We start from the raw sequence: 12,167 nt of genomic DNA, 5'->3' as shown, positions 1-12,167 counted from the left end.
GTTCACTTGCTTTAACCTTGTAAATAATTCTTATTTATGTTTCCTATATAAATGTAGGTAGTTTATTATAGGACTGGTTACAAGCATTGTCTTTGGTGTGAGATCTACAGTGCAATTGACCTGGGAATAAGTGACTTGTCCTTTGGGACTTGAAGTAACCTGAATATTGCTGTGATCCTTGGTGTAAGGGAGCATCTATCACAAAGGTAGGCTTACCTGGCTGACAGATGGGAGTACCCAAGTGGACTCTCTGTGACAAGGTAGTTATAATGCATGATGAATTTACACTTGATAATTGGTGGTGAAATCTAAACAGAACTCTCAACCAATTTTGGGTTTGTGCCCTGGTTCTTAACAGGCTTCCCTGAGGTTGGTATTCATGCTCTCTTGAGCCACTGAAAGGCAGTTTGACCACATACAACCTTCATCTTTGTTTCATCCACTTGAATGGGGTACAAGACATGGATCGCCCCAAGAGTCATCCACAGATGTACTAGGAAGGGGGAGCTGCACATAAACTGGATATTGCACCTCACTCCTTATCTGCAGCAGCAACCCTTCATATGAAGAAAGGGGGAAATAAAACCCATGGTGACCTCCTCTCTGGATGTCTCAATGCATTTTGTCAGTCACGCAGAGCATAAGCTCTCCAGAGCAGAGACTTTCATGATGTCTGACTATTGTTCAGGGCTGAGCAGATCACCAGTTCTTTTAATGATCATGACATGCAGCTATTGTGATGGAAGAACTCGGATGATACAATTCCAGGTGGAGGAATCTTCAATCAATGGGATTATTGGAGATAAAGGAAGTAAATGGTCCAGGAAGCCAGAGCTGGGGCCAGGATGGCATCCTGGAAGATCCATTCATGTTTAGGAGGTAGGTGAGATGGGACAAGAAAGGTACAGTATGAGAAAGGGCACTTCCTGTTGGCACATCATTATCCTACTGGCAACCAAGCAAACCCCAAATATGTGGTACTACGAAAACGATCAAAAGTTTATTAAGGAATTATTGTAAAAATCACTGCACACACCAAGCAGAGGGCTTCATTTGAAAGATCAGCTATGGTTCCAAATGGGGAGTGATTCAAACAGAAGAGCTCCCCTTTATTTCTTCCCACATCTGATCAATTTGACCCATTCCCTGAATGACTCCCAAAAAGGGTAATATTTAGATTTCCCAAGGAGTCCAGCTTTGGCATTTAGTCAAACTGTGCATCGGATAACAGGAGGCAAACAGAGTGACGCTTGTTAGGTCCCCGGCCGATAATGTTTTCATCTGGCTTTACATTTCTTTGTGGGTCTAACATCCTCATCCGCCTCATCATCTGCCTTCTCTCCCCCTGAGCTGAGAGTCTGCAACAGCGAAGGACACAATTTCTGTGCTACAACCCAGGCCCAGAGACACATCTCCACACGATGAGGAGTCCATGCCTTCTCTGTATCCACTAGAAAAGATCAGAAGGGACAATTAAACTCTGCATCAGTAGAAGAACCAAATGTAGATTGATTCCTACCCTGTCTCCCTCATCTCCCAGATGAATTTTTGGTAAGATATGTGGCCCAGTAAAGTGAAAGGCTGATAGTACAGATTAGAATGAGACAGACTTCCTTCACACAGCTCTGCCAATGCACATTGATCCAGATCTGCGGCATCTCTCCTAGGCTCCCACACAACTTTGGCAATACACCTCACTTTGGCCTTGCAAACATCCCTCCTGCTATTCCAGTTCTGAGCCTCTGAGTGGAGAATGTCAGTCATACCAGACTAGCAGGGAGGGGAAGATCAAAAGGTGCTGCTGTTTCATGGATGTGCACGTAGGCTGGGGCAGGAGAACATCTCCGCAATCCTGGTCTACAATCATCCTACTGCTGCTATGGTTCTACAGTAAAGCAGAGTAGGCAAACTTAGTGGACAAAATAATTGCCACACTGAGACCTTTGGAGACCCAGAAGGAAGACACGGAGCAGGGAAGGGCGATGGAGCTGGCCACAACTTCAAGCAAAAATTGAAGGGAGAATGAAAAGGCAATGCAAATTCATGGTGGGCACAGAAGGCAAGGAAAGGTTAATAAGGGAAATCTTTCAGAGCAGCTGTTTCAATACAGGTGCCGCTGAGAATGGCTCTACAGTGACTGCAAGGTTCAGGTCTAAGAAACTAGGAAATTCTGTTAATTTGCTTTTCAATTAATCACTTGATGCAAAAATGCCAGATATCAACAATGTTGGACTTTTGGCAATTTTCATCTGAGGATCTCAATGCACTGGGCAGAGGTGAGTAAATGTTACTTTCATTTTACAGGCGGGGGAAGCTGAAGCACAGAGAAACTAGGGCCCAGATCTGCAAAGGTATTTAAGAGTCTAATTCCCATTGATGGGAGTTAAGTGCTTAAATGTCTTTGAGGCTCTGGGCCTATGTAATTTAGCCAAGGCCCTGCAATCAGTGGCAGAGACAAGAATAGACTCCAGGGTCCTGACTCCCAGTCATTTGTGCTAACTATTGTTTGCTTGTATCATAATGACAACCTTACTGTAAGCACTAAAGGGTTCATTGCAATTCAAATTTCTGAAATTCAGACCATAAGCACTTAACTAAAGCAGAGAGATGCAATCCTCCTTCCCCTACCCCCTATGAGGTCTGGGCAGTGACCCCCACCTAACCTTACCTTTGTTTAGTTTCTTGACACAGAGCTGGATCTTGTCCAGGTAGAGGATGTAATGCTTGAGGGTATACTGAATTGGGGTGAGGCCGGGGATGGACTCCATTGCTTCATCTGCCATAAATGCCACAGCATCTGGGGCTCCTGCAGCTAGAATTGCTAAGTGGGAAGAGTGGGAGGTGCTGAGCAGAGAAAAGGAAGAGGTTGGGGGCAGGAAGAGGAGACACGGGGCAGCCTGCATGACAGTGACTGCCCTGTGTCTTGGAGAAACATGCAGCTTCTCCCACCCCGTTCAGGCTCTCAGAACACCTGGAATCAGATTCCTGATCCCACCTTTCAGGACATAACATGGAAACTGAACCCAAAAATGTGTCTGCACCCGTATTCCCAGCAGAGATGTGATTGAACCAAAACCCTGGGTGTCTGAACAGTCTTGAATTTGGGAGGAGAGGGGGACTGAAACAAGGATTACAATTTTGCAGTTTGAGCCAGTCTCTAATTCCCCCCACGTGTGAATGTGCCCCTGCTTTACACAAACACATGGGGAAACACACTGAGCCAGAGACCTAGCCACAACTTCATATGCAGGCACTATCGCGTACAAGCCCAGATGCCTTTGATTTGCTGCCTTTGCCAGCCACAGCACTAAGCATATGCGAAGGTCTTCTCTCTAAGAACTGGCCATTGGAAACAAGTTTGGCTACTTGCTGGATTGGGAAAAACTGAGACTAGGTTGTATATGTAGGTGCTTCCCCTTTCTTTTCCCCAATGCTCAGTTCTAGGGCCAATACTGTCTCCCAGAAGTGTTTATCATCCAGGAAAGATCAGCATTTCAGATCCCACTCTAACTAGCACCATTTAGGTGGTGCCATTTACACAGTGCTGTGGAAAATCTGAACAATCTTCCCGTTTCTTACCTAATGGTATAGCCAGGCCCTGGCCCTCTTGGATTTATCCCCTCCCTCCCACAACTTCTTACCTGAAGCTGTGGCTGGTCCCACAGCCTTTAGCTGGCTCAACTCAGTAATGGCAGCTGTCACATCTGGAAGGAGCTGGAAAGCTTTCCTTGTACAGCTCTCCACAGTTTCACTGGAGTTAGTGGCCACCAGCTGCTGCAGACGAGGACGAAACTTTCCCCGCTAGATAAGAGGAGAGAAGAGAGCATGGTAAGGACATCTCAACCTGAGGAGCTCAGCTTCTTCACTCTACAAGTGAGTACAGCTCATTACTAGAGTAAAAAGTCTATACCAGGGGTCGGCAACCTTTCAGAAGTGGTGTGCCGAGTCTTCATTTATTCACTCTAAGTTAAGGTTTTGTGTGCCAGTAATACATTTTAACGTTTTTAGAAGGTCTCTTTCTAGAAGTCTATAATATATAACTAAGCTATTGTTGTATGTAAAGTAAATAAGGTTTTTAAAATGTTTAAGAAGCTTCATTTAAAATTTAACTAAAATGCAGAACTCCCCAGACCGGTGGCCAGGACCCAGGCAGTGTGAGTGCCACTGAAAATCAGCTTGTGTGCTGCCTTCGGCACACATGCCATAGGTTGCCTACCTCTGGTCTATACTTTACGGGCACCAGCAATTAAAAGTGGCCTTTATAATACGGGATTCAATAGCGTGGGGCCATGAGTTCCTTTCCAACACATGGGAAAAGTATGAGTCCTTCCAGGGATATTTCTTTTTAGTGGAGATTCCCAAGCTCTGGTCTGTGGGCCACTAGTGATCCAGAGGGAGAGTCCTTCCTGGCATTCTCCAAGTTGAGATGTCTTGTGATTGAAAGGAAAACATCCCATGTTGGGATCTTTAGCCTCAAGCTTGGTCCAGAAAATGAAAAAGCTATGTGACATTCTAAAAGGAGAATGCCAAGTGAGCTGAAGCTCAGAATTGAGGCTCTGTTTGGGGGAAAAGGTGCTGTTTTTAAAACCCTAGGGCGTGCACCATTTTATGAAACACAAGATTTCCTGCAACATTTTTGTTTTGCTGGAGGGTGGGATTTAAAGCTTCCTCACCCACACTCTGAGCATATCACCCCAACTCCTCACATCACTTCAGGGGCTTCATCTTCTTGTCCTCTTTCCTAGTGTAGACAAAGCCTAAACACGTGCTCCTCTGACCACATTTTCAAGCCCCTGTTCCATTACAATGCCACTAGCTTCTTACCTTTGTTTCCAACATCTTCCCGCACCTTGTCTCCTACACTCCTCCTCTCTCCTAAATATTTCCTTTGACTTTTCCACCCTGCCCATTACACTTGAACTAACCACTCTCTTCCTGTGAGTCAACAGCCCATGATAATTTGATTGTTTGTAAAGAGGAGTTGTGTACAGTATTAATGTTTCATAAAAAAGCGACTGAATAATAATTCCCCTATTGTACTGGAAACCCACACACAGCTCTGTTGTGCTAGTCGGAGGAAACTTACCAAGCTATGTGAAATGCAAATAGCATACCTTGGATTTAAAAATATTCCTGCTCTGACATTCTAATGTGTTGTTACTAATGCAAACAGAGGATAACTTTTAAATAAAGGGCCAAATCCTCAGCCTCGGCAAGTGAGGAGGCTGCTACCTGGCATAGTGGCTCTATGCCATCCCATTGTAGGATCCTGTTTAAGAGAGACAACCTGGGCAGCTGCATGTGGCAGAAAAGCCATATGCCCCTGAAATCCCTGACTGCTGGGACCAGGGCTGGCTTTAGGCCAATTCAACCAGTTCCCCTGAATCGGGGCCTGCCCCTAAGAGGGTCCCGCATCCAAGCCCCAGTACTGTGTATGGGCAAGAGCCGGTGCGCTGTACTGGGGTGGCCCAGCTTCCCCAGGGGGCAATTTAAGGGCCTGGGGCTCCAAGCAGGGGCTGGAGCCTCAGACCCTTTAAATTGCCACCAGAACCCCACTGCTGGAGCCCTGGGGTAAGGTTGCGGGGCTCTGGGGGCTATTTTAAAAGTCCAGGGCTCCCCTTGCTTCTACCACCCTGGCCGTTTAAATAGCCGCTGGAGCCCCATTGCTTCCCCAGGGCTCCCTCATCTATTTAAAGGGCAGGGCCGTAGAAGCAGGGGCGCCCCAGGCCCTTTAAATAGCCCTCAGAGCCCTGGGGTAGCAGGGGGCTCTGGGGGCTATTTAAAGGGCTGGGACTGCAGCTGCCTCTGCTGCCCTAGTCCTTTAAATAACCCCTGGAGCCTCGCCACTTCCTCAGGGCTCCCGTGGCTATTTAAAGGGCCGGGGCGGTAGGAGCAGGGAAGCCCCAGGCTCTTCACATAGCCCCCGGGCTGCTGCTGCTGCTATCCCGGTGGGGGGGGGAGGAGGGGGCACTCACTATGCAGGGTGGGCTGTTACCTGCACCCCCTGCCCGCAGCCAGCCCCTCCTACACCGCCCTGCCCTGCCCGCAGACAGCCCCTGCTGCACCCCCCTGCCTGAAGCTAGCCAGTCCCACACTCCTGTCTCCAACCCTGCCAACTCCTGCTGCACCCCCCTGCGGCCCTGCCTGAAGCCAGCCAGCCCACCTCACGCCCCTCAGCCCCGCACCCCCTGCCCTGCCTCCAGCCAGCCCCAAATCGGTAGTATGTAAGGTCTTGGAAAAAATGTTGAAGGAGAAAGTAGTTAAGGACATTGAGATCAATGGAAATTGGGACAAATTACAACATGGTTTTACTAAAGGTAGATCGTGCCAAACCAACCTGATCTCCTTCTTTGAGAAGGTGACAGATTATTTAGACAAAGGAAATGCAGTAGATCTAATTGACCTCGATTTCAGTAAGGCATTTGACACGGTTCCACATGGAGAATTATTAGTTAAATTGGAAAAGATGGGGATCAATATGAAATTGAAAGGTGGATAAGGAACTGGTTAAAGGGGAGACTCCAACGGATCGTACTGAAGGGTGAACTGTCCGGCTGGAAGGAGGTTACTAGTGGAGTTCCTCAAGGATCAGTTTTGGGACCAATCTTATTTAACCTTTTTATTACTGAACTTGGCACAAAAAGCGGGAATGTGCTAATAAAGTTTGCGGATGACACAAAGCTGGGAGGTATTGCTAACGCAGAGAAGGACCGGGATATCATACAGGAAGATCTGGATGACCTTGTAAACTGGAGTAATAGTAATAGGATGAAATTTAATAGTGAAAAGTGCAAGGTCATGCATTTAGAGATTAATAATAAGAATTTTAAATATACATTGGGGACACATCAGTTGGAAGCAACAGAGGAGGAGAAGGACCTTGGAGTTTGGTTGATCACAGGATGACTATGAGCTGCCAATGTGATATAGCCGTTAAAAAAGCTAATGCAGTTTTAGGATGCATCAGTCGAGGTATTTCCAGCAAAGATAAGGAGGTGTTAGTACCGTTATATAAGGCACTGGTGAGACCTCATCTGGAATACTGTGTGCAGTTCTGGTCTCCCATGTTTAAGAAGGATGAATTCAAACTGGAACAGGTTCAGAGACGGGCTACTAGGATGATCCGAGGAATGGAAAACCTGCCTTATGAAAGGAGACTCAAAGAGCTTGGCTTGTTTAGCCTAGCCAAAAGAAGGCTGAGGGGGGATATGCTTGTTCTTTATAAATATATCAGAGGGATTAATATTAGGGAGGGAGAGGAATTATTTAAGCTTAGTACCAATGTAGACACAAGAACAAACGGGTATAAACTGGACACTAGGAAGTTTAGACTTGAAATTAGATGAAGGTTTCTAACCATTAGAGGAGTGAAGTTCTGGAACAGCCTTCCAAGGGGAGTAGTGGGGGCAAAAGACATATCTGGCTTTTAAGACTAAGCTTGATAAGTTTATGGAAGGGATGGTATGATGGGATAGCTTAATTTTGGCAACTGATCTTTGATTATTAGCAGATAAGTATGCCCAGTGGTCTGCGAGGGGATGTTGGATGGGATCTGAGTTACTGCAGAGAATTATTTCCTGAGTGCTGGCTGGTGAGTCTTGCCCACATGCTAAGGGTTTAGCTGATTGCCATATTTGGGGTCGGGAAGGAATTTTCCTCCGGGGCAGATTGGCAGAGGCCCTGGAGGTTTTTCGCCTTCCTCTGTAGCGTGGGCCATGGGTCACTTGCTGATGGATTCTCTGCAGCTTGAGGTCTTCAAACCACAATTTGAAGACTTCAATAACTCTGACGTAGGTTATGGGTTTGTAGAAATGGATGGGTAGGGTTCTGTGGCCTGCTTTGTGCAGGAGGTCAGACTAGATGATCATATTGGTCCCTTCTGACCCTAAAGTCTGAGTCTAAGTCCACTGGTGCCCTGCAGTTCCCAGGGCAGTAACCCTGCACACCTGCTTCAATAAGGGGGGACAGGGAGCAGCTGGCACCCACACGTGCACACCCTAGGGTGACCAGACAGCAAGTGTGAAAAACTGGGACAGGGAGTGGGGGATAATAGGATCCTATATAAGAAAAAGACTCAAAAATCAGGACTGTCCCTATAAAAATGAGGACATCTGGTCACCCTAGCACACCCCCAGGGAGTGGCAGGGACCCACACATGTGAAAGGGAGCTCATTTCTAGTTCAGGCTCATCTTTTTGAAAAAGAACTTTAGGTAGGGTTAACATAAGTCCGTATTTTCCTGGACATGTCAGGCTTTTTGGTTCTTAAATCACCATCCGGGAGGAATAATTTAAATTTAAAAATTCCTCCCGGGAAAATACGGACGTATGGTAACTCTATTGGTACAAAAAACATACTGTGGCACATCCCTTAATCAGAATTTTTTTTATAGGGAACCAGTTGCTAAAAAAAAAAAAAAAAAAAAAAAGCCTTTCATTTCTTAAGTCATCCCTGCCGGGGCCCCGCCAAAAATGTTAGAATTGGGCCCTGCACTTCCTAAAGCCGTCCCTGGCTGGGAAAATCCCTTGGGGCTATGGCAGCTGACTGCAACTTATAGCAAGCCTGAGGCTTCTATAAGTTGCTTTGTGGGGCAGGGGAGGGCTACAATAACCCCCCAATTAAGGAGCCACAAAGGTAGCATAAAGACACTATTGCTCCTCCCCCAGTCGTGCATCAAGCATGGTTCAGACAGACCAGAATAGTTGGCTGGATTGTTTTCCTTGACTGCAGTACCTTTAAAATATGAATAACAGCATTAAATAGATGCTAACTACAGAGGCCTTAAGGCTGGCAGCATTAAACTCTTTCACACAGGTTTAAAAAAAAAGTCAATATAATCAGCAGAGCTCCAAACCACCAGCAATTGAAAATGATGTTATAGACCCCAAGGCGCTGAGCTTATGGCTGCACTAGAGCGTTTACAGCAGCACTGATGCAGTTGTGCTACTGTAAGCTCTCTAATATAGTTACTCTATGGATCACGAGTCTATAGACCCCAGCCCCTACAAGCAGCACTAGCAGCTTTCTCAATGACACAGCACTCTCCACGCTGGCACTTAAATTGGCATAAATTATGTCGTTCAAGGGGATGGCTAATTCACATACTTGAGCAACGTAATTCATGTCGACTTAAGCTGTAATATAGCCTTAAACCCTCCCTGCCACTACACAAACACTTTGATTATATGGCTGAGATGTTACCTATGGCAATTCATTTGGGAAAGCTACTTACAGCAAGTTTCCATTCCATCAGTTTCACCACTTCAGCCTGTGTCAGATATTTTTCTCTCCTTCCTGCAATAGTAACTGGCAGCTCCTCTTGATACCTGAAAAAAGACCCGTTGGTAGACAAGGAGTCAAAATATATTCTTGAACCTACATGTTCATGTTGCTGGAGTTGCAGCTGGTACTGACTGGCTGGGAGGAAGCTCATGCTATTGAAGACTCAGCTGCTATTGATGGAGAACGGTTGGCAGGGATTTCACACTGAAAGAGGCTGCTATGGATAGGACTCATAGCTGTATGCTTCCTCAACAGATGATGAGGTGGTGCTCCTAGAGAGAATAACGCAGCAGAAAAGAAACCACCTTAAATGCTTAAGGGTTTACCATTTATCCAGCTCAGCAAGTTTTTTCTGCCTGCCTCCTTTGGCTTTGAGTACGTCCCAGTAGACATCAAACACTGTCCTCCAGTGGGTGGGGTCTTCACAACCATATAGGCCTTCACTTAATGGCATGTTTCAGGGTTCCAGGACACTAAGGACGAAGAACATCTAAAAAAGGACAAACAGACTTGATGCTAATGGAACTACAGAGCACAGACCTTATGAGAAGAAAATGCTGATCCTTATCTCCCCTCCCTACAACCTCCAAACCCATCCTTGCTTCATTCACCTTCTACTTGCCCTGTCAACATTCTCTCTTTTCTCTCCCTAGCCCCTGTCCTTCACCCCACCATGCTCTCCAGCAGGCCTCTCCACCTCTTAGCACCTTTGGTCCTTACGGCCCCCTTCAAGTCACTGCCTCTAAGCCTGGCTCTCCCTGCAAGCCAGGAAGCTGCAGCTCTCCTTGCTCGATGAAGCCCCTTGCTGCACTCATCTTTATTTCCCTGCAGTGCCCTGTGCCTGCTCCTGCCACCCAGCTCCTCAGCTTTCCACCCCGACTCCAATCCCCTCAGCTCCCTGACCCTCCCAGGCCCCCACTCCGGCCCCCTGAACCCTCACAGACCCCTCAGCCCTGACACTCCTAGCCCCACCCTTCAGCCCCCTGATCCCCACTCTATCCCCTCGCCCCATCCTCCTCTACTCCCACACTCTCCCAGCCCTGACCTCCCCCCACTCCATCCTCCGCCCAACCCCCTCACTCTCCCAGCCCTGACCTCCCCCCACTCCATCCTCCCGCCCAACTCCCTCACTCTCCCAGCCCTGACCTCCCCCCACTCCATCCTCCGCCCAACCCCCTCACTCTCCCAGCCCTGACCTCCCCCCACTCCATCCTCCCGCCCAACCCCCTCACTCTCCCAGCCCTGACCTCCCCCCACTCCATCCTCCCGCCCAACCCCCTCACTCTCCCAGCCCTGACCTCCCCCTACTCCATCCTCCCGCCCAACCCCCTCACTCTCCCAGCCCTGACCTCCCCCCACTCCGTCCTCCCGCCCAACCCCCTCACTCTCCCAGCCCTGACCTCCCCCACTCCGTCCTCCCGCCCAACCCCCTCACTCTCCCAGCCCTGACCTCCCCCTACTCCATCCTCCCGCCCAACCCCCTCACTCTCCCAGCCCTGACCTCCCCCCACTCCATCCTCCCGCCCAACCCCCTCACTCTCCCAGCCCTGACCTCCCCCCACTCCATCCTCCCGCCCAACCCCCTCACTCTCCCAGCCCTGACCTCCCCCTACTCCATCCTCCCGCCCAACCCCCTCACTCTCCCAGCCCTGACCTCCCCCCACTCCATCCTCCCGCCCAACCCCCTCACTCTCCCAGTCCTGACCTCCCCCCACTCCATGCTCTGCCCAACCCCCTCACTCTCCCAGCCCTGACCTCCCCCGACTCCGACCTCCCGCCCAACCCCCTCACTCTCCCAGCCCTGACCTCCCCCCACTCCGTCCTCCCGCCCAACCCCCTCACTCTCCCAGCCCTGACCTCCCCCCACTCCGTCCTCCCGCCCAACCCCCTCACTCTCCCAGCCCTGACCTCCCCCCACTCCATCCTCCGCCCAACCCCCTCACTCTCCCAGCCCTGACCTCCCCCCACTCCATCCTCCCGCCCAACCCCCTCACACTCCCAGCCCTGACCTCCCCCCACTCCATCCTCCCGCCCAACCCCCTCACTCTCCCAGCCCTGACCTCCCCCTACTCCATCCTCCCGCCCAACCCCCTCACTCTCCCAGCCCTGACCTCCCCCCACTCCATCCTCCCGCCCAACCCCCTCACTCTCCCAGCCCTGACCTCCCCCCACTCCATGCTCTGCCCAACCCCCTCACTCTCCCAGCCCTGACCTCCCCCGACTCCGACCTCCCGCCCAACTCCCTCACTCTCCCAGCCCTGACCTCCCCCCACTCCGTCCTCCCGCCCAACCCCCTCACTCTCCCAGCCCTGACCTCCCCCACTCCGTCCTCCCGCCCAACCCCCTCACTCTCCCAGCCCTGACCTCCCCCCACTCCGTCCTCCCGCCCAACCCCCTCACTCTCCCAGCCCTGACCTCCCCCCACTCCGTCCTCCCGCCCAACCCCCTCACTCTCCCAGCCCTGACCTCCCCCCACTCCGTCCTCCCGCCCAACCCCCTCACTCTCCCAGCCCTGACCTCCCCCCACTCCGTCCTCCCGCCCAACCCCCTCACTCTCCCAGCCCTGACCTCCCCCCACTCCATCCTCCGCCCAACCCCCTCACTCTCCCAGCCCTGACCTCCCCCCACTCCATCCTCCCGCCCAACCCCCTCACACTCCCAGCCCCACCGGACTCCCCTCGGCGCCGACTCCGACTCCGACTCCATCTCACCTGCCCTCCCCCCAGGCCCAGGCCCGGCCAGCCCCGCCGGAAGTCCCGCTGGCTGCGGGCGGGGTGGAGGCGGGCTCGGGCAGGGCCGGCCGGGCAGTCGCAGTGCGAGGCCGCAGGGATCCGGCCGGGCCCCGCACGGGAGCGCTGCGCTGCGGCATGAAGGGGAAGGAGGAGA

General features: G+C 50.6%; 1 protein-coding gene across 3 annotated transcripts; it reads right to left on the bottom strand.

Annotated features, from left to right (window-relative positions):
- Positions 1 to 978: 978 nt before the first annotated feature.
- On the bottom strand, positions 979 to 12,104 carry LOC115658989. Of its 3 annotated transcripts, none has more exons than XM_030578634.1 (6): positions 11,993 to 12,104; positions 9,608 to 9,771; positions 9,232 to 9,325; positions 3,642 to 3,801; positions 2,669 to 2,821; positions 979 to 1,450 (listed from the first exon to the last, which is right to left on the bottom strand). In XM_030578634.1, the coding sequence occupies exons 2-6, from the start codon at positions 9,733 to 9,735 to the stop codon at positions 1,278 to 1,280; spliced, it is 708 nt and encodes a 235-aa protein (XP_030434494.1). In that variant the 5' UTR covers positions 9,736 to 9,771; positions 11,993 to 12,104; the 3' UTR covers positions 979 to 1,277. The 3 variants fall into 3 exon arrangements, with proteins under 3 accessions (XP_030434494.1, XP_030434495.1, XP_030434496.1); XM_030578635.1 differs by having other exon boundaries at positions 11,950 to 12,020; XM_030578636.1 differs by lacking the exon at positions 11,993 to 12,104 and adding an exon at positions 11,959 to 11,981.
- Positions 12,105 to 12,167: the final 63 nt, after the last annotated feature.

This window comes from Gopherus evgoodei, chromosome 10, assembly GCF_007399415.2.
Source record: "Gopherus evgoodei ecotype Sinaloan lineage chromosome 10, rGopEvg1_v1.p, whole genome shotgun sequence".
NCBI classification, from domain to species: Eukaryota; Metazoa; Chordata; order Testudines; family Testudinidae; genus Gopherus; species Gopherus evgoodei.
The sequence above is the reverse complement of the archived record's forward strand: the minus strand, read 5'-3'. Positions and strand labels throughout refer to the sequence as shown.

Bases quoted from the DNA above. Each gene is read 5' to 3' on its own strand.
- LOC115658989 (XM_030578634.1), bottom strand. From the start codon at position 9,735: ATGCCATTAAGTGAAGGCCTATATGGTTGTGAAGACCCCACCCACTGG. The intron at 2,822-3,641 runs GTAAGAAGTTGT...CTTCCCACTTAG, and splicing joins GGGACCAGCCACAGCTTCAG to CAATTCTAGCTGCAGGAGCC. The intron at 1,451-2,668 runs GTAAGGTTAGGT...GATCTTTTCTAG, and splicing joins TGTCAAGAAACTAAACAAAG to TGGATACAGAGAAGGCATGG.